The sequence below is a fragment of the Bubalus kerabau genome, chromosome 16, assembly GCF_029407905.1.
Source record: "Bubalus kerabau isolate K-KA32 ecotype Philippines breed swamp buffalo chromosome 16, PCC_UOA_SB_1v2, whole genome shotgun sequence".
Classification (NCBI taxonomy): Eukaryota; Metazoa; Chordata; class Mammalia; order Artiodactyla; family Bovidae; genus Bubalus; species Bubalus kerabau.
The window spans coordinates 32,906,795-32,928,693 of record NC_073639.1 but is presented as its reverse complement, the minus strand read 5'-3'; the positions used below and the strand labels follow the sequence as shown (position 1 = coordinate 32,928,693).

General features: G+C 35.9%; 1 protein-coding gene across 5 annotated transcripts in view; it reads right to left on the bottom strand.

The window, feature by feature from the left end:
* The window catches only part of SCLT1 (sodium channel and clathrin linker 1), a 235,649-nt gene that overhangs the window by 97,307 nt on the left and 116,443 nt on the right, over window positions 1-21,899 (bottom strand). For all 5 annotated transcript variants that reach the window (XM_055550266.1, XM_055550267.1, XM_055550269.1 and 2 more), the window contains 3 exons: window positions 15,058-15,148; window positions 10,772-10,863; window positions 3,904-4,081 (listed from right to left, as the gene is read on the bottom strand). In XM_055550266.1, coding sequence (XP_055406241.1) covers window positions 3,904-4,081; window positions 10,772-10,863; window positions 15,058-15,148 — 361 coding nt within the window. The remainder of the gene's footprint in view (window positions 1-3,903; window positions 4,082-10,771; window positions 10,864-15,057; window positions 15,149-21,899) is intronic.

The following is a 21,899-nucleotide window of genomic DNA, read 5'->3' as shown; positions in this document are numbered from 1 at the left end:
TCAGGCTTTCACCATGATCTCTACACTGCTAACTCAAGAGTCACCTCTGAGTAATTATCTTATGTGATCTGTCAAGCACTACTTGAGATAAAAATTTTATTTTCCTTGTTTTACTTTCTTTACTTTGCTTTTAGCATATCATAATATTGGTTTTCCTCTTAACTCACTGATTATTCCTTTAGTCTACATTGCTGTTTCTTCCTCTTCCCTTGAACCTCTTTATTAATGGACAACCCAAGACTTAGTTCTTGGTCTTTTTCTCTATTCAAATCTCTCTCTTGGTGGTCTAATCCAAACTCATGGTTTTAAATATCATTTATATGCTGACAAGTCCCAAGTTTATATCTCTAGTTCAAATATCTTCCTGAGCCTGGAACTTATAAAATTTTAGGTTTGAGTCAATCTTTTTTTTTAATTAAATATCATTACTTACTAGTGGTTCTCTGTTTTGACACCACTATCTTCCAAAGATACCATACACATTCCTATCTCTATTTTTTGTTTGTTTTGTTTTAATAAATTTCCTCCCACTTATATAGGTAAGCTAGTGAGAAGTAACAGCTATTCTGATATAACAACCTTGTCAGGGAGAATGGGACAATGGGAAAAGGGAAGTTTCATAAGAAAACAATGCTAAAGCTGTCTTTCATGCCTGTGTGTATGACTGGTTCAAAGAACTTTTGACTTCTTGGAACAAGCAACCTAAGGTGGGAACTCTCTGGTAATTAAGCAGTGAGTCAAGAGGGAACTTAATATACACTGCAGACATAAACATGAAATTTGACTCAAGACCATTTGTAGACTTGAGACCTGGTTGAAAAAATTTAAGGGACAAGCACTGGGTATCACTACTATCTTCTCTGTCCACTGTGCTCCACATAAAATGATCATCTTTATGATCTGATGTTAAGAACACTCACATGGTTAAGCTTCAGAGAAGATAAATAATTTTACCCTGCTCTTAATTTTTCTAGTTAACTTAGGTGTTTAGAGGAATTTCCAAGAATATTGCGTATTTTGTGCCTTTCATCCTAGTTCTAATAGACAGTATTCAGATCACCATTCATTGATGACTACTGATGAACTCAGATGACCACTATATCTACTACTGTGGGCAAGAGTCCCTTAGAAGAAATGGAGTAGGCCTCTTAAGTCAATAAGCGAGTCCAGAATGTAGTGCTTGGGTGCAATCTCAAAAATTACAGAATGATCTCTGCTTGTTTCCAAGGCAAACCATTCAACATCACAGTAATCCAAATCTATGCTCCAACCACTGATGCTGAAGAAGCTAAAGGTGACCAGGTCTATGAAGATCCACAAGATCTTCTAGAACTGACACCAAAAAAAGATGTCCTTTTCATCACAGGGGACTGGAATGAAAAAATAGGAAATCAATATACACCTGGAGTAACAGGGAAGCTTGGCTTTGGAATACACAAATGAGGCAGAGCAAAGGCTAACAGAGTTTTGACAAAAGAACGCACTGGTCATAGCAAACACCCTCTTCAACAACACAAGATATAACTCTACACATCGATATCACCAGATGGTTGATAACAAAATCAGACTGATTATATTCTTTGCAGCTGAAGATGGAAAAGCTCTATATAGTCAGCAAAAACAAGACCAGGAGCTGACTGTGGCTCAGATAATGAACTCCTTATTGCAAAATTCATACTTAAATTGAAGAAAGTAGGGAAAAACACTAGATCATTCAAGTATGACCTATATCAAATCCCTGACGATCATACAGTAGAAGCGACAAATAGATTCAAAGGATTAGATCTTATAGACAGAGTGCCTGATGAACTATGGATGGAGGTTCGTGACACTGTACAAGAGGCAGTGATCAAAACCAATGGACTGGTTCCAAACTGGGAAAGGAGTATGTCAAGGCTGTATACTGTCACCTGGCTTATTAAACTTATGTGTAGAGAACATCATGCAAAATGCCAGGCTGGATGAAGCACAAGCTGGAATCAAGACTGCATGGAGAAATATCATTAACCTCAGATATGCAGATGATACCACCCTTATGGTAGAAAGTGAAGAAACTAAAGAGCCTCTTGAAAATGAAAGAGGAGAGTGAAAAAGCTGGCTGAAAACTCAACATTCAAAAAACTAAGATCATGGCATCTGGTCCCATCACTTCAGAACAAATAGATGGGAAACATAGAAACAGTGACAGACTATATTTTTGGGGGCTCCAAAATCACTGCAGATGGTGACTGCAGCCATGAAATTAAAAGATGCTTGCCCCTTGGAAGAAAAGCTATAATCAACCTAGACAGCATATTAAAAAGCAGAGATATTACTTTGCTGACAAAGGTCTGTCTACTCAAAACTATGGTTTTTCCACTAGTCAAGTATGGATGTGAGAGTTGGACCATAAAGAAAGCTGGGCACTGAAGAACTGATGCTTTTGAACTGTGGTTTTGGAGAAGAGTCCCTTGGCCTGCAAGGAGATCAAACCAGTCATTCCTCAAGGAAATCCATTCTGAATATTCAATGGAAGGACTGATGCTGAAGCTGAAACTCCAATACTTTGGCCACCTGATGCAAAGAACTGACTCACTGGAAAAGACCCTGATGCCGGGGAAGACTGAAGGCAGGAAGAGAAGGGGAGCACAGAGGATGAGACGGTTGGATGGTATCACTGACTTGATGAACATGAGTTTGAGCAAGCTCTAGGAGCTGGTGATGGTCAGGGAAGCCTGGCATGATACAGTCCATGGGGTTGCAAAGAATCAGGTACAATTGAGTGACTGAACTGAAATGAATTCTAATCACAGAAGGGAATATTATCTGAAAGACATAAAAACCACTTCAGCATTCCCACAGCTTGGATTTGGATGATTATTTCTTTTTTATTTCCTAGTAGCTTCTTAAGACGTAACTTACAGCTTGTTTTGTTTTTAATAGTTCTCTTGGAAAACCCTGTATCACATAAGAAAGGAAACATACACAAAGTATTTCCTTTGTATTCTGCATACTTCTCAGTGGAGTACTATACATGTACTAGGTATTCAATAAACGTTACTTCAGTGAAATAATAATTTAATGATCCCTGGTGGCTCAGACGGTAAAGCATCTGCCTGCAATGGCGGAAGACCTGGGTTCAATCCTTGGGTTGGGAAGATCCCCTGGAGAAGGAAATGGCAACCCACTCCAGTACTCTTGCCTGGAAAATTCCATGAACAGAGGAGCCTTGTAGGCTACAGCCCATGGGATCGCAAAGAGTCAGACACGACTGAGTGACTTGACTTCACTTCACTTCATGTAAGGGAGCCAGAAACATTTAAAACAAATTTTGTGACTTCTATAAACTAAATATCATTAAATGAAAGTGGTAAAAGCCAAAAGATATGATATGTGATAGCACAGTAATCACAATTGTGAGAGGGTTAAAAAAAAAAAAGAACAGTGACACGTAGCCTCCAGTTAAATCTTCATAACTAAATTTACTTCCTGTCAATTAAGCTTCTTGCTCTATTAGAGTAATTATGTAGGTAATGAAGGGGAAATAAACATTAATAAGATTCATCTTATTCAAGTGAACAAAATATAGAGTATATATACTGCAGTAAATTGCTTCAGAAGATCTTTTTTAAGTATGAGACTACAGGGATGAAGATTAGTTACACAAGGATGGAGATATAAAAAAGTCTGATATGAAAGTTTTAGGAGAGGGCTGACACTATAGTATTTTATGATGTTAAATCTTAACATCAAGAAAGCAGTACGTCTACTAATAGTGAGTGCAGCAATTTCATTTTCATGTGTTAATTGTGTAGTTACTGATTCCCTTACTATCAGGTCACATGGAGGAATGTTCAGCATTTCATTGTTTTATTTATTATATATTTATTATTATTTAATAAACTTGCTTGCTAATTTTCTTACCTGATTTTTTTGAAGGTTAGCTTCTTCTAGGAGTTGCATGCTATTTCTGGCTCTTACAATAGCTTCATATTTCTCATCTTCTAATTCACTGCACTTTGCTTGTAACGCTCTGGTCTGTTCCTCCAGATGTGTTCGTTCTGCTCTTATTTGGGTGGCTTCTTGAACTGCCACAGATAATCTAAAAATTAATAGTCACATTGAGAAAGTTAAAAATTTTTAAAAAGGAAGAAGGAGACAGGAGATTTCCAGAGCATCTATTACAAGATGAGCATTATTCCAGTTACTTTCACATGTATTTTCTCATTTAATTCACATAAAAGTTCTATAAAGTAGGTTTCAAATATTTCCATTTAAAAGAATAACAGACCCAGAGAGCTTAAACATTTAATTATGGTCATATGAATAATGAGCAGTGGGGCTTAGACGAGCCTAGATGTTCTGACTCTGATTGCATTACACTTTGTACACTTTTCCACTCACACTAACTCATTCTGTCTTAATAGTCACATGACACTGTTATAAAGCAAATCCTTAAAGAATAAGTTATTCTGTTTATATGGTCCATTTTTCTTTTAGCTTTTTCTCTGGCTCCTTTACTTATGCTCTATCCAGGCAACCCATGTTAAAATAATGCATATATTTTAATATTTTTTCCATGTTCATAAAATCATATGTATGATTTTTTACATACACACATACACATAAATATGCATACACAGCATATACATATCTATCCATAGGTTTTCTTTCTGGCTTACTTCACTCTGTATAATAGGCTCCAGTTTCATCCACCTCATTAGAACTGATTCAAATGTATTCTTTTTAATGGCTGAGTAATACTCCATTGTGTATATGTACCACTGCTTTCTTATCCATTCATCTGCTGATGGACATCTAGGTTGCTTCCATGTCCTGGCTATTATAAACAGTGCTGTGATGAACACTGGGGTACACATGTCTCTTTCAGTTCTGGTTTCCTCAGTGTGTATACCCAGCACTGGGATTGCTGGATCATAAGACAGTTCTATTTCCAGTTTTTTAAGGAATCTCCACACTGTTCTCCATAGTGGCTGTACTAGTTTGCATTCCCACCAACAGTGTAAGACGGTTCCCCTCTTCTCCACACCCTCTCCAGCATTTATTGCTTGTTGACTTTTGGATCGCAGCCATTCTGACTGGCGTGAAATGGTACCTCATAGTGGTTTTGATTTGCATTTCTCTGATAATGAGTGATGTTGAGCATCTTTTCATGTGTTTGTTAGCCATCTGTATGTCTTCTTTGGAGAATTGTCTATTTAGTTCTTTGGCCCATTTTTTGATTGGGTCATTTATTTTTCTGGAATTGAGCTGTAGGAGTTGCTTGTATATTCTCGAGATTAGTTGTTTGTCAGTTGCTTAATTTGCTATTATTTTCTCCCACTCTGAAGGCTGTCTTTTCACCTTGCTTATAGTTTCTTTTGTTGTGCAGAAGCTTTTAAGTTTTATTAGGTCCCATTTGTTTATTTTTGCTTTTATTTCCAATATTCTGGGAGGTGGGTCATAGAGGATCCTGCTGTGATGTATGTCGGAGAGTGTTTTGCCTATGTTCTCCTCTAGGAGTTTTATAGTTTCTGGTCTTACATTTAGATCTTTAATCCATTTTGAGTTTATTTTTGTGTATGGTGTTAGCATTTTTTAAGTTTGTTAGCTAAGTGAATTGTCTTCTTTGAATTCCCTCTTCATATCCTTTGCCCATTTTTTTTTTTTCTGATGGCTTATTTACTTTGCTTATTCCTTTATAAGAAGTTTTTGAATACTAAAATATTTAACCTTCAGTTTGCTCTATATGCTGCAAATACTTTTTCCCAAATCTAGTTTTTTGTTGTTACCTACTGACTCTATTTCAGAAATCTTTATTACACTACACTAAAAATGCTCACTTTAATATAACTAAATTTGACTATTTTTTTCAACATCTGAGATTTCAGTTTTTTTTAAAGATGATCTCCCTTATCAAGAGATTGTTAATGTAAGCTCCTAGATTTCCTCAAGAAAAGTTATGCCCTAACACTTTTACCTGTAAATCTTTAATTAATCTGGAATTTACTTCTGAATGTGCTATGAGAGAGGAGTCCAATTTAACTTTCTTCCAGATTGAGAGCCAGCTGTATGAGTACCTTTAGCAACTGATGAACTGAAATAATCCCTTATCATATCTAAAATATGCAAATATGATTTACTTATAGATTGTATGGGAAGGGAGGTGGGAGGGGGGTTCAGGATTGGGAACACATGTACACCTGTGGCGGATTCATGTTGATGTATGGCAAAACCAATACAATATTGTAAAGTAATTAGCCTCTAATTAAAATAAATAAATTTAAATTAAAAATATGTAAATATGACTTACTTATAGATTGTCATGATTCACTAATCTATTTGTCTATTTGATGCCAAGTCATATTAATTTGATTATAGTGGAGTTACAGGATAGTACATTCAGATCCTCAGCTTCATAAAGGTTTCCATAATTTTATAACATAAAAGATGTATTACTATTGTTATTATTCTCATATAGCACTCCTACATGCTCTGCAGCCAAATCTTATATGAATCCTTTCTTTCAGCTTACTAAAATTGGGTCAAGTTCCCTTTTTATAATAATAGTAACAGCAATGATAATCATAAACACTTGTAAGAGCAGTCTTCGTGCTAGGTACTTTATGTATGTTAAAGAAAACATAATCCTCAATATCTTCAACAATGCTATGAAATAGGTTACAGCATTAGCCTATGATGTAAGATATGAGGTTATACTATATAAGCTAAATGGGGCAGGTTAAAACATTATATTTATTTTATAGATAGATAAACTGAAGTATAAAGAGGGTAAGCAACCTGCCCAACATTATTGATCTGGTTACTGATGAAGTTGGAGTCTGAATTCAGTAAGTTTGTGCCCAGAGTCAGTGTTCCTAAAAACTATACTATACTGCCAAATAGAAACTTCTACTTAAATTATACTGATTCAACCCCCCATATCTGTGCTTTCCACATCACAGGTTAACCAATCACAAATCAAAAATACTTTTAAAAATCCAAAAAAACTCCAAAAAGTAAAACTTAAATTTGCTATGCATTGTCAACTATTTACATAATATTTATATTGTATTTGTAGGTAATCTAGAGATGATTTAGAGTATACAGGAGGATGTGCGTAGGTTATATACAAACACTGCAACTACTTTATAAGAGATTCGAACATCTATGGATTTTGGTATCCACAGGGGTCCTGAACCCAAAACCCAGTGGACACTGAGGGACAATTATATATTAGTTTCAGGTATAAAACATAATACTTCAGTATCTGCATATATTTTGAAATAACCACAATAAGTCAAACTCATATGTATCACCATGTATACAATTGACATTTTTTTCTTGTGATGAGAACTTTTAAGATCTATTCTCTTAGCAACTTTCAAATATACAATACAGTATTATTAACTACAGTCACCATGCTGTATATTACATCCCCATCACTCATTTTTTTTTTTATATAATAGGAAGTATATATCTTTTGATTACCTTCACCTATTTCTGCTATTCCCTACTCCTTGACTCTGGCAACTGCCAATCTATTCTTTGTATCTATGAGTTTGGTTTTTAAAAATAAGATATGTTTCATGGTTTTGTGTATGGGCCATGCTAATTTTCTCTGTATGTTCCAGTTATTAGTATATGTGATGGTGAAGCAAGCATTCCAGTATCTTACTTTTAAATATCAATGGATAGAAAGGATCACCAAGCCTTTGAAGGAGACAGACAGACATACAGAAAAAAACGAACATTCGAGAAAGCAGAGACAATGCAGATGGCAGAATAAAATCTTAAACAATATTTAAAAATACTTAATAAAGAGACAATGTAACATTTATTTGTACTAAGATACTATAGAAAAAGAAACATTCAAAGGATAAGAAATGGCTCTTGAAAAAAATTATGATAGCTAAATAAAATATTCAACAAATGGTTAACTAGAAGAAAATTTAAAGAAACCTCCAATTGTCACCCCATGGACTATACAGTCCACGACATTCTCCTGGCCAGAATACTGGAGTGGGTAGCCATTCCCTTCTCCAGGGGATCTTCCCAACCCAGGGATCAAACCCATCTCCCGCGTTGCAAGTGGATTCTTTACCAGCTGAGCTACCAGGGAAGCATCCAAGAAAGGAAAAAATAAATGAATGAATGGACTATGGGACAGAAAAAATATGAAAATTATGGAATCAATCCATCAGATCCAATATCCAGCTAATACTATGTTTGAGAAAAAAATGATAAAAAAAAGAATAAAATTATTCAACAACAACCAAAAAAAAATCCTTGAAAAAAATTCCCCCAAATTGAAGAACATCATTTGTATATTGAAATGTCCCCAGTAAAATGAATGAAAAATAATTCTTACTAAACATACATGCTGTGCAGTTTTAGAATATTAATTGTGGTGGCAGTGGAGTGGATGACCCTGCAAGTCTTCAGGGGAGGGGGAAACAGGTCAAATAAAAAAATTTGGAATTTTGAATGAAAGGAATTTTTAAGGAAAAAATTATTTAAATCCTAGAATTTCCAACATAGGGTTCATTATTCAGGCAAACTATGAAACACCTTTAAAGGTAAAATAAAGATATTTCTAAAAAAAAAAAAAAAGATATTTCTTAACAATGTTTTTAAGTACACCTTCCATGTGTACTCAGGAAGCTGAGGGGAAGGGCATCTATTAAAATGGGGTGGAGGCAACAAAGGACCACAAAGAACAGTGGTTCAAATTTTTGTCTTTTTGGCATATTCTTTGAAAGAAACACCAAATATAAAAATATGAAGAGGTAGTTTAAAGCAATTTTATTCATTTCACTCCAATCTTATTCAACAGAGCAGATACAAACTAGCAGTCTTTCCCAAAGAACTGTCATTCCCTAGAGATAATTCCAGTCCCCATGAGTTATCTAAAAAAAGTGGGGTGGGGGGTGGAGTGGCTGTCTTTGGAAGATGGTAGGAACTGATTTATGCTTCCCAGATGTCTGAGGCATTTGAAAGCATCACAAATAATAATTTTATAAATAATATGTGTTTGATTTTATAGAACAAAGATGCCCATTAAAAACACAGCTTTTCAATCTGGCAGCTCCATTAAATAGGATAGATTTACATCTAAAACAATGGCTGAACATTAGACACATACCAAATACACTAATAATTCTGCTTTGTCTTATATAAAATAATAGGAATTTTTAAATTTTAAAGTAAAACATTTTTATCATAATGGAAACAATATTAATTTAATAGCTCCAAAAGACAGTCAAGGTAAAAATTTCCTCTTCAAAGGCAACTAGCTGAATACTGAACTTTAAAAAATACCCTTAGATTTTCTTACATATGCAGGAATCCCTTCTTCAGAAGCTTTCAATTAAGTTATAACTTTATACTAAAAGCCAAAAAAAAGCCCTGAAAATCTCAAAGCCTTAAGTACTAAAAACACAAAGAACCGATGAACAATTTGATTCCTTATGAAGTACTATCAGAATCAAAGGAAGTGAAATTCACTTATTCAGATTTCACTATTTCAAGTTCTCTAGCATTTATGTGCATAACACAGAATGCTACTAAAATAACAAATAAAAAAAAAGTCTACAACCACAGACTTTTTCTCTAAGGTAAACAAAAAATAAGCTCAAGAAAACAGTCAAATATTTGACCAACTACTGAAACATTTAGAAAAAAAAAAAATCCCAAACTCCAGCTTTTAAAAATAACAACTTCTTTCATCAGAATCGCAAGTTAGCAGTTAAAATCACTTAGTTCTGAACCCACTGTGAGCAAAGAAATTCCTTTCATTAACATTTTGGAGAATAAGAAACAGAAGTCCAAAAACACTAATTTTTTCTGAACAAACACAATCAGCCATGGATCTGTGACTAGAACTGAGATCTCAATTTTAATGTGCTTAGATCAGTAGACTATTTCTGAGCATAACAGATTCCAATCTACAGAGTGGATTTTTTAGCTATAAACCATAATGTGATTTTATAGGCTGTAGTCACTGTATCTTTAAAAGACCACAAATGACAATTTTAATGTTTCTTAAGGGAGTATGCAACAAGTATGCATTAAAATAGCAATTAAAGACAAAGCTACAAAATATATTTAAAAAGCACTGTGCGTGCTCAGTTGCTAAGTTGTGTCCGACTGTTTGCAATGTCATGGACTGTAGCCTTCTGGGTTCCTCTATCCATTGGATTCTCCAGGCAAGAATTCTGCATTAGGCTGCCATTTCTTTCTCCAGGGGATCATCCTGACCCAGGGATCTAACTCATGTCTCTTATGTCTCCTGCATTTGTAGGTGGATTCTTTACCACTGCATCACCTGGGGAAACATCCTAAAAAGTAGCCCAGACCTTCAAAGGTAACTGAAAATTACTGTTTCGTAAGACTTCAGGAAAAACATCAATAATGATTTCTCAAGTATTTTCTCTCATGTATCTGCTCAGCAAGGAAAGGATTTTTCTATACAATTTTTACCCAACTTTATTATCTCTTTTCCTGTTTTAAGGTGAAAAGGAACATTTTTAATTTTAGGATTAACTAAACTTGACTAATACTGTTTTGGAGAAAAAGCAAAGAGAGAAATGATCTTTGAGTATATGTTCAAAATATATGTTCAATCTTTTGAATATGACTTTTTAAATAAACAATATCCAACAAACCAGATTTTAAACCTATGATTTATATAGTTTGTTTAGCACTTATGAAACCAAGTATAATAAACAAACTCTAATATGGAATAACTTTTGAAGCTTGTAGACAAAGCTAGATGTATTTAACAATTTACCTTGCTTCTAATTGTTTTATACTAGATTGTAACTGCTGTAAGCGCCTATCTGATGCTTCTTCTCTTCCTTGCGCAGAAACCATATCCTCCTCCTAGGAAAAAAAAAAAACAAAACTGAATGTTTATGTTTAGTATGTAAAAATTCAATACATCATTAAACAGAATAAAGAACACACTCTAAAGCTATTATATTGATAGAATTTCATATATAAGTTCAGTCAGTCAGTTCGGTCCCTCTGTCATGTCCGACTCTTTGTGACCACATGGACTGCAGCACGTCAGGCTTCCCTGTCCATCATCAACTCCCAGAGTCTGCTCAAACTCATGTCCACTGAGTCAGTGATGCCATCCAACCATCTCATTCTCTGTCGTCCCCTTCTCCTCCTGCCTTCATTCTTTCCCAGCATCAGGGTCTTTTCCAGTGAGTCAGTTCTTCGCATCAGGTGGCCAAAGTGTTGGAGTTTCAGCTTCAGCCTCAGTCCTTCCAATGAGTATTCAGGACTGATTGCCTTTAGGATTGACTGGTTTGATTTCCTTGCTGGCCAAGGGACTTCAAGAGTCTTTTCCAACACCACAGTTCAAAAGCGAAGCAATACTACTTTGGGAACAGAGCATGCATATACTAAAAAAGGGGAAGAGAAAAAGAAAGTGAAAGTAAAAGTCGCTCAGTCATGTCCGACTCTTTGTGACCCCATGGACTGTAGTCCATGGAATTCTCCAGGCCAGAATCCTGGAGTGGGTAGCCATTACCTTCTCCAGAGGATCTTCCCAACCCAGAAATCGAACCCAGGTCTCCCGCATTGCAGGCTGATTCTTTACCAGCTGAGCTATCAGGGAAGAGAACCTATCAATTCTGTATAGGTAAAACAATAATCAAATCCGAAATTGTATATGGATTTTTACCACTATTCCAACTATTTCTCTATAGTGCAAGTCTAACAAAACTAGACTGATTTGTAGGCAGATAATCTGTCCTTAGAGTATGTTCTCTTAACCAAGTTATACTGCATTTCATTATAATCATAAACAGAGATTCTTGAAATAGTGAGGCATCAAAATTAATAGGTTTTATTTGTACCATCTTTATAAAAATTTCCTGTTCATCCTTTCCTATCTTTTGGTGTGTTCTTCTATTGGCTTTATTTGGCCCTCAACTTTGAAGTACAGTTCTACTGGACACAGAATTCTTAACGAGCACTTTTTTCCTTCAGTACTTCAAGTGTACCACTCCAGTGTTTTTTGCTTTCACAGTTTCTTGATGACAGGTCCGCCTATCTCTGTTCATTTCATTTTTCTGTTGCTGCTTTCAAGTTTTCTAACTGGCTGTCCGTTTTGTCCTGATGTGTTTAAAGTGATTTTCTTAGTGTTTATCTTACTAAGGGTTCACTGAGATTCTTGAATCTGCTAATATTTTCTACCAAATTTTGGAAGTTTTCAGATATTTCTTTAAACAGCTTTTCTGCCCCCTACTTCGGCAACTCCAATTACACTTCTCTTGGCTTACTTCATGTCCCACAGATCTGAGGTCCTGTTCATTTTTCTTCCATCTTTTAAACTCTGTTCTTTGAACAGGAACATTTCTACTCATCTATCTTAAAGTTCATTGATTATTTCTTCTGCTTGTTCTAATTTTTATTGTTGTTGTTTGGTCGCTCAGTCGTGTCTGACTCTCTGACCTCATGGACTGCAGCATGCCAGGCTTCCCTGTCTTTTACTATCTCCTGGAGTTTGCTCAAACTCATGTCCACTGAGTCGATGATGCCATCCAACCATCTCATCCTCTGTCATCCCCTTCTACTCTTGCACTCAATCTTTCCCAGAATCAGGGTCTTTTCCAATGAGTTGGCTCTTCGCGTCAGATAGCCAAAGTATTGGAGCTTCAGCTTCAGCATTAGTCCTTCCAATGAACATTCAGGATTAACTGGTTTCATCTCATTGCTGTCCAAGGGATTCTCAAGAGTTTTCTCCAGCACCACAGTTCAAAAGCATCAATTTTGAGCCTATCTAATAAAATCTTTATTTGGGTTGCTGTACTTGTAAAATCTAGAATTTCTATTTTTAAAATTATTTTCTAGCTCTCAATTAAAAACTCTTTATCTATTTTTCCCACTGAAATCTTATTTTACTCTAATTTAAAAATATTTTCTTTAACTATTTGAACATATTGTAACAGCTTATTTGAAGCCTTTGTTTGCTAAATCCAAAAGCCAAACCCAAACTCAGTGAAAAGTGAGAAGTTTCTATCAACTTCTTCTTCTTCCCTCTCCCCCTACCAATTATACTTTAGTATCTAGTAAGTTTTGATTGAAAACTGGATAATAAAGATAATCCATCCCAGTTTCTCTAGATTCTATTTTGTTCTTTTGAGGATTATTAACTATTGTTCAGTTTAGGCAATCACCTTACCTAGATTCACACTCTGAGGTGGTTCCCCTACAGTGCGCAGCAGCTGCCATCTGTGATTGCATTTTTTTTTTTTTTTTTCCACTGTTGCTTTTCTAGCTGGGCTCCCTGGGAACTAGCTGTGCCTGCATAATTTGAGGATCAATCAATTTTTGAGCAGAGGGAGGGCTCATCCTCTTTGTGGATTCATTGCTCTTACAGATTCCCTGGTAATTTCCAGCTGCTCTGCTGGCTTTGGGCTCTGTCCACTGATACTTCAAATATGAGTGCTTCAGCATTCAGCTGCTCAAGCTGCACACATCTCGGGAATGAACTCAGGTATAAAACGCAGCAAACCTAAACATCTAGTTTCATATGGCTATATCTTTCAAGAGTAGATACCTCTCTCAGGTCTCTGCCTACTTTTTCACTGGGTTTCCTGGGACCCTCTCCCAACTCCCACACGCATAACTTGACCATCAGCCACAGATTTGGTCAGCGTTTACATTAAGGATTTGAATCTCAATTGTGTGTGTGTGTGTGTGTGGTGTTCTCTTGCTGCCAGTATTTCTTCTTTACCTTCAACTACTTTTCTAGCCCTAAACTTTGATCTTGAGCACTATTATAGTGTTAGTCTCTCAGTCGTTTCCGACTCTTTGTGACCCCATGGACTGTAGCCCGCCAGGCTCCTCTGTCCATGGGATTCTCCAGGCAAGAATATTGGAGTGGGTTGCCATTTTTTCTCCACGAGCACTACTATAGGAGCCTATAAAGCTTTTGCTTGCTGAAGCCATAGCTGCAGGGATTAGGGAGAACTCTGAGGCCAGAAAGTTAAAAACTCATGATTCTTATCTCTTTTGGTGACTGTTTTTGGGAGTGCTGCAGTGTTTCAAAAAACCCAATTTTTATAACTATTATCTATGAGAAGGTTTGCATAAGCTTTTCACAAATCTACCGTTAATGGAAATCTATAACCAACTTCCACATATTAGGAAATAAGGCTTAGAGAAGTTACATAACTAATAAGCACCAGAGTTAGAGTTTTAATTATTCAGTTCAGTTGCTCAGTCGTGTCCAACTCTTTGCGACCCTATGAATCGCAGCACGCCAGGCCTCCCTGTCCATCACCAACTCCCACAGTTCACCCAGACTCACGTCCATCGAGTCAGTGATATCATCCAGCCATCTCATCCTGTGTCGTCCCCTTCTCCTCCTGCCCCCAATCCCTCCCAGCATCAGAGTCTTTTCCAATGAGTCAACTCTTCGCATGAGGTGGCCAAAGTACTGGAGTTTCAGCTTTAGCATCATTCCTTCCAAAGAAATCCCAGGGCTGATCTCCTTCAGAATGGACTGGTTGGATCTCCTTGCAATCCAAGGGACTCTCAAGAGTCTTCTCCAACACCACAGTTCAAAAGCATCAATTCTTTGGCGCTCAGCCTTCTTCACAGTCCAACTCTCACCTGACCTCTCCATGACACCTTCTCTATTAAAATTTTCTCTCTGTAAAACTTCTCTATTACACATAAAAAGAACCAGTCTTTTATGCCAATAAATAACACAAAACGTAGTATTAAACAAAAGGTAGTATTAAATACCTCTTTTCCATCTACATCTAACCAGTTAACCCAAACTGGATCTTACATTAACATGCACTTACTTCAGCAACAATGTGTTAAGGGATGATTATGATATCATGTTTATTAACAAGGTATAGTGAATAGGAATAAAAAGTTGTTTCCAGTGTTATAACAGTTTCCTAATTTCATATTCAGAGGACAATAACATGATTAATTCATTTTCCAGCAATCCTCTTTAACACCTACTCCAAAACAGATCGACAATAAAATACACAGAAAACAAAGCTACAGGCATCATACCAAGTTGTCTTAGAAAAAGGAACATACCTTCTTCTGCATCTGTCCTTGCAGGTCTTCAGTCACTTTAGTTAATTCTTCCACTTTTGCTGCTGCAACTCTCAGATCTAACTTGGCTTGCCTAAAATACAAAGTAAATTAACAAATACTGTTTTCATAGATGATAAAAATTTTTTAAATTAAAAAAGAAACCTAAATTTGGTAAAATCAGTACTAACCACAATACATCTAAAAATAAATCTAAGAGATAAATATTGAAAGATTCTTTTATTACTATTGAAAGACCTCTCTATGTGGAAGGAATGAAGAAAAAATAGAGCTGAAAGGATGAGTTCAAAGTGGAAGTCATTAATACTTTAATTGGGTAAATTACGTTTTATACTCAAATAATTCAACAGATTTCATGAAGAACTTTATTATCTCGATAAATTACAAGAATGTCAGTGCATTATGTAGATTACAGCTATGTCTATAATTTCCTGAACAAAGTTAGAGAAATATTGCTTATTGGCCTTTCTATGAAAATGAACCCAAGTTTCAACACCTTGATCATTTCTTACACACTAGAAGTATAACAACCTCTTAACATAATGGACTGAAACATGTCTCAAGATAGAGAGTCTAATATTACTTTCTTTACAAAGGACAAAAAGGACAAGTTTATGAATGTTTTAGTAGAATCAAATAAGTTTTAATATCTTCTTGACTCCCCACAAAAAAAATTTTAGAATAATAATACTAAAACAAAACAAAAAAAAGATTTTTGAATTAAACACTAAGTGGAAATATAGAACATGTGGATTATGGGGGAAAACATACATTTTTAGGAAGGAAGGTATTTTAGTGTAGAAACTACCGATATTTATTTCTTAATTATATTTTATGTATGTATTATAAATACAAAACATACCAGTGCTATTGAACCCAAAGAAATTATTTTATGCAAAACTCACAATAAATGTTAATTCATTACTTTTTGACTTTAACAATATCTATAACTACATAATTAATTAGCATAAAGCAACAGGAAATAAAAATTTAATAATACCTAAAACGTTTCAGGTAGTTATTGGGTTCCAGGATCTGCCTTAAATGTTCTGTGGATATGATCTCACTTAACAGTAACTGTGAAAAAGTCCTATTTTTATATCAAACTGAAGTCAAGCCAGTATGCTGACAGGTTTGCCAACCTGCCTACAGATTCAAAAATAAGTAATGAAATAGGTATTTAAAGAGTCCTCTAAGATATTTGTTGTTGTTATTCAGTTGCTAAGTTGAGTCCAACTCTTTGCAACCCCATGGACTGCAGCATGCCAGGCTTCCTTGTCCATTACTCTCTCTCAGAGTTTGCTCAAACTCACGTCCATTGAGTCAGTAATGCTGTCCAAGCATTCATTCTCTGTCATCCCCTTCTGCTGCTCCCAATTTTTTCCAGCATTAAGGTCTTTTCCAGTGAGTCAGCTCTGTGATATACTGTTACTGAAAAATGGTACCAATAATGTTTCATAAGATTAAGCACTTACGAATAAGCTTTGTTTTAAATGAACCCAGTTTATAAAAATCTGACTTTATTAGCCATAAAATAAATTTTTTCTACTCAAACTGATTCACCAAATGACAAAACAAAAACAACTTCAAGACCACCTTACGCTAATGCACGTAAAACGTAAACTAAGAGACAATGTCAGGAGAGCATCTACTATATGAATCAGTCAACAAATCTACCAGTTATAAAATTCTATATATTTTAAAAGGAAAACTTCAGGAGTAAGATTTTATGTAGTAATAATAAAATTGAGTAACCTCTGAACAAACATAGCACCCACTCTGATTTGGTTGGCTTTCTTGCCCTCAGAAGAGGGATAATAATGCTTATTCTACCTGTGCCATGAGATTGGTGAACAGGTCAAAATAGGTAATGTACATTAAAGTGCCCTGTAAAGTATAAACAAATAGAAGGTCAGAGCATGATTAAAGAAAAAAAAAATGTGTTAGAGATACAGTGGGAATGAGGTGCAATATGGAGAACCTGCGAGTCAGGAACCCAATTCTGTGAGCAATCAGTGTTGTACTTCAGTTCACTTGACCACAAGAGTTTCTCAGCAGTCTCATGTCCCACAACAGCGAGGTGGATTAGATAATTTTCCAAAACCAAGACTCTGTACTAGATGGTTTCCTGATTTCTAAACAGCCTACTGATTCTACTTCTAAATGGTATCTCAGCTGTGTATTCCATTTCTACTTCCATGGCCCAATCACTGGCCTCATCATTATTTCTCAGGACTATCCCTATAGATTACAAACTGATCTCCTGACTTCTGGTCTCCTCTTTAATGCATCCTACCTGCCCCACACCCCCCAAAAAAAGTTATCTGATGATAAAAATTCTTGTATAATAATGATTTCTGGATTTCTCACTTCTTTGGGCATATAATCAATACTCCTCAGCATGGCTTATAAAGTTAGTCACCATCTGGCCTCAAAGAGTCTCATCTCTTGCTAGTTCCCCTCATGTGATTTATGTTCCTGGTATAACAGACTACTAACTCCATGTTTCTTTAACACAGCCTTGTCTATTTTTCCACATTTGACTTGAGTAGACTTCTTTTGCTTTTACTGATAAATTCCTTAACAACCTTCAAGACTTAGCTCAAAAGTCTCCTCGTTTCAAGTCTTCTCTAACTTCTAGGCAAAAGTCTCTAGAATGTCGGCTCTCATAATTCATAATACTTTACACACTGTTAACAGATTCTCCTCTCATGGAACTGTGAGTTTATGGGAAAAAATATGGAATGTAAGATCATTAGAGGCAAGGGTCATATTTTATTAGTTTTCAAATCCTCATGGATAGCACACTGCCTGGCATGTGGCAGACAAGCAAATGGATCATAAATAAATCAAAGAGGGCACAAAAGGAAAGGAGACAGAGGGTCACAGGTACCAGTCTGTCTCGATATTTTACTCAGATCTTGAAGGTCCAATTTTTTATTCATGAGTGGAAATCCTAAAAGAATAATTTTGTGAACAATTCTTCAAAATGTATCTTATTTGAAACAGAGCCTTTCATTTGAAACAGAATCTCCTAAGTTATATTCCCTAAAACATACAAACAGCTGTTATGCTTTTGGAGGAAAATATACAGTAAGTTATATATACTTATTTAGTCCTACACTGTTCTACAAGACAGAAAAGAAATAGATAGCTCTTTATATCTACTTCTGACATGAAATACTGAAAAATATTCTAGAACGAAAGTCATAAGATCTATCCTTTACACTTGGCTCTATCAGCACAGGCGACTGTGAGAACTGAGCCAACGACTTCTCTAAAGTTCAAAACTGAGGCCGTAAAATAAAGATAAAAACAATTTTCCTGTATAACTCACAGAAATATCATAAAGTTCAAATAAGGCAATGCCTATGAAATTACTTTATAAACTTTACTGTCAGTACAGTGCAGTCGCTTAGTCATGCCCGACTCTTTGTGACCCCGTGGACTACAGCATGCCAGGCTTCCCTGTCCATCACCAACTCCCAGAGCTTGCTCAAATTCATATTCATTGAGTCCGTGATACCATCCAACCATCTCAACCTCTGTCATCCCCTTCTCCTCCTGCCTTCAATCTTTCCCAGCATCAGGGTCTTTTCCAATGAGTCAGTTCTTTGCATCCAGTGGCCAAAGTACTGGAGTTTTGACAGTTTATACAAATGTAAGCTATCATCATAATCTTGCCTCTTTTTAGATTTTGAGTTGTCAGGAATGATGTGGTATTGCATTAATTTATAGCTGGTTTGCAAAAGCTTGAGGGATGCCTGAATGTCTGGCTTTGTCTCTGGGCCAAAAAGTGAAAAGTGGGATTTATGGTGCGCTGCTTAAAGTCTGAATCTCCTCTGGTAACCCTCAAACACGATCTGTTCACTGATGGTTTTCACCTGGTATAACTGGTTAGGCAGCTGGACTGGACTATGTGATCGGAGGGGCAGAGAAAAAAAAAAAAACAAACCCAAAACTTCTCTGAGTTTTCCTGAAGCCAAGATTCACTGTATACATCTTGGTGGGTCAATCTGGAGACAAAGCATACCTTTGTGTGCATAAAGACCATAGAGCATTTGGGCCTGGATGTCACTTGGGCCTCCTAAGCTCCCCCTGTGCTCTTTTACTTATTATTGTACAATATCCTTAGCCTTTAAATAGAAGCTTATGTGCCTATGGTCTGTGGAGTCTTATGAGTCACTTCAAATATTCAAACTTGTGAAATCTTTAAAGTTTCAACAAAAATAATCCTAATTTTATTTTATGAAGGAGCTTTAATAACTAGTTATACTATTTTACATTTAAATGTTTTAGATACATAAAGAAAAGTGAAAGTGCTAGTTATTCAGTCGTGTCTGACTCGTTGTGACCCCATGGACTGTAGCCTGCCAGGCTCCTCTGTCCATGGAATTCTCCAGGCAAGAATACTGGAGTGGGTAGCGATCCCATTCTCCAGGGAATCTTCCCTACCCTGGAATCAAACTCAGGTCTCCTGCACTGCAGGCAGATTCTTTACTGTTTGAGCCACAAGGGAAGCTTGTACATCCTTTTATAAAGGTCAAAACAAGTTTTCATTAAAAAAAAAAAAAAAAAAACTGATAAATAAATAAGAATAGTTACATTTTATTTTTGCTAAAAGGAATATTTTTAAAAGCACATTACTTTTAGGTATGCTTCTTTGTCAAGCAATTTAAAATTTCTGAGATTTTTCTTTAATATGATTTTCATCACTCATTGAAGAAGTCTGATCTTTAAAAAGCAAAGCTTTGCTCTGTTAAGCAAACTATAACCAAATATAAAACATATGATATACTTCAATGTAGTTTATATAAGTATACACTTAAATTATAGCATTAACTTGGACAGAAATTAAATGTTTTAATTATAAATATCTTTAAGATTTGAATCCATTTTAAGAAGAGTTTTTATCTTTTTCAGGCTCATGTCAAGAAAATCCTAGAAATGTGTACAGTATTTGTTTCACACAATGAAAAGTGATAACATTCTGAGGAAAAAAAAAAAGAAAAAATGCATTACTTTAGCAAGTTCATCTGCAATTATCTGTAAAATAAAGCCAATCACTTATGCTTAAAAATTAGAAAATCCCAATTTTAGACAAAGTTCTGAATTTCTAAGATCACTTCTGATTTTAGAAAACTGACTACAAGTAGCAAAACTGGAAAAAGTTTAACTTTTCTCTCCTTTTAATTTTTAGTAGCAGTCTAATGATTAAAAGTTTTCAAAGGACAGAAGACTACAAAAGCAACAGATATTAATAATCTGTGTACTGAATTATCAAAACCTTAAAACAGAGGCTACTCAGTCTTGAAAACAGATCATTTGTACATAATTTTTTACATAATTCAAAATTATATATAATTCAAAGTAGTTCAAAATCCCAATTTCTATGTTGAAATATAATTTTCCATCAAACCAGTGAGACACAACTGAGTGACTAACACTTTTACTTTTCAGTAGTAGTTCTCTATACTTTCTTTGTACGAAAGCAAGCATTCTGTAACTACATTATATACAGCCTCTGAGTCTTATTCATTCAGAATGTCAGAGTAGTACCTGCTCATCTCTGTTTTTCAGAATCTCTACAGATAATTCTGATACACAGCTATGGCCTTAGATTTTACTGAATAACTGCACAATCAGTATGTTTACCATTACAAAGAAACTGTAAACAATTACTTCAAATACAGTTTTAGAGTTATATGACTTTGGGTACCACTGAAAGTGTATAACGTATTAATCCACTTTATATTATTAACCAGGCTTATGCAATGGGCACACTCAAAAAAATGTTTACCAAGTACCTGTGACATATAGAACACAGAAGATGTTCTTTAAGGTAAAACAAAACACACAAAGATAGGTTAGATACAGTAATCTTTAGGAGGGCCACAAAGCACACTTTAAGCATCACAGAAGACTGAAGTATTATGATTCAGAGTAGGTAGTACCTTTGTATTTAGCTTCAGTTCAGTTCAGTTGCTCAGTCGTGTCCGACTCTTGGCGACCCCATGAATCACAGCAGGCCAGGACTCCCTGTCCATCAGGAACTCCCAGAGTTCACCCAGACTCACGTCCATTGAGTCAGTGATGCCATCCAGCCATCTCATCCTCTGTCGTCCCCTTCTCCTCCTGCCCCCAATCCCTCCCAGCATCAGAGTCTTTTCCAATGAGTCAACTCTTCGCATGAGGTGGCCAAAGTACTGGAGTTTCAGCTCTAGCATCATTCCTTCCAAAGAAATCCCAGGGCTGATCTTCTTCAGAATGGACTGGTGGATCTCCTTGCAGTCCAAGGGACTCTCAAGAGTCTTCTCCAACACCACAGTTCAAAAGCATCAATTCTTCGGTGCTCAGCCTTCTTCACAGTCCAACTCTCACATCCATACATGATCACAGGAAAAACCATAGCCTTGACTAGATGAAACTTTGTTGGCAAAGTAATGTCTCTGCTTTTGAATATGCTATCTAGGTTGGTCATAACTTTCCTTCCAAGGAGTAAGCATCTTTTAATTTCATGGCTGCACTCACCATCTGCAGTGATTTGGAGCCCCCAAAAATAAAGTCTGACACTGTTTCTACTGTTTCCCCATCTATTTCCCATGAAGTGATGGGACCAGATGCCATGATCTTAGTTTTCTAAATGTTGACCTTCAAGCCAACTTTTTCACTCTCCACTTTCACTTTCATTAAGAGGCTTTTGAGTTCCTCTTCACTTTCTGCCATAAGGGTGGTGTCATCTGCACATCTGAGGTTATTGATATTTCTCCCGGCAATCTTGATTCCAGCTTGTGCTTCTTCCAGCCCAGCATTTCTCGTGAGGT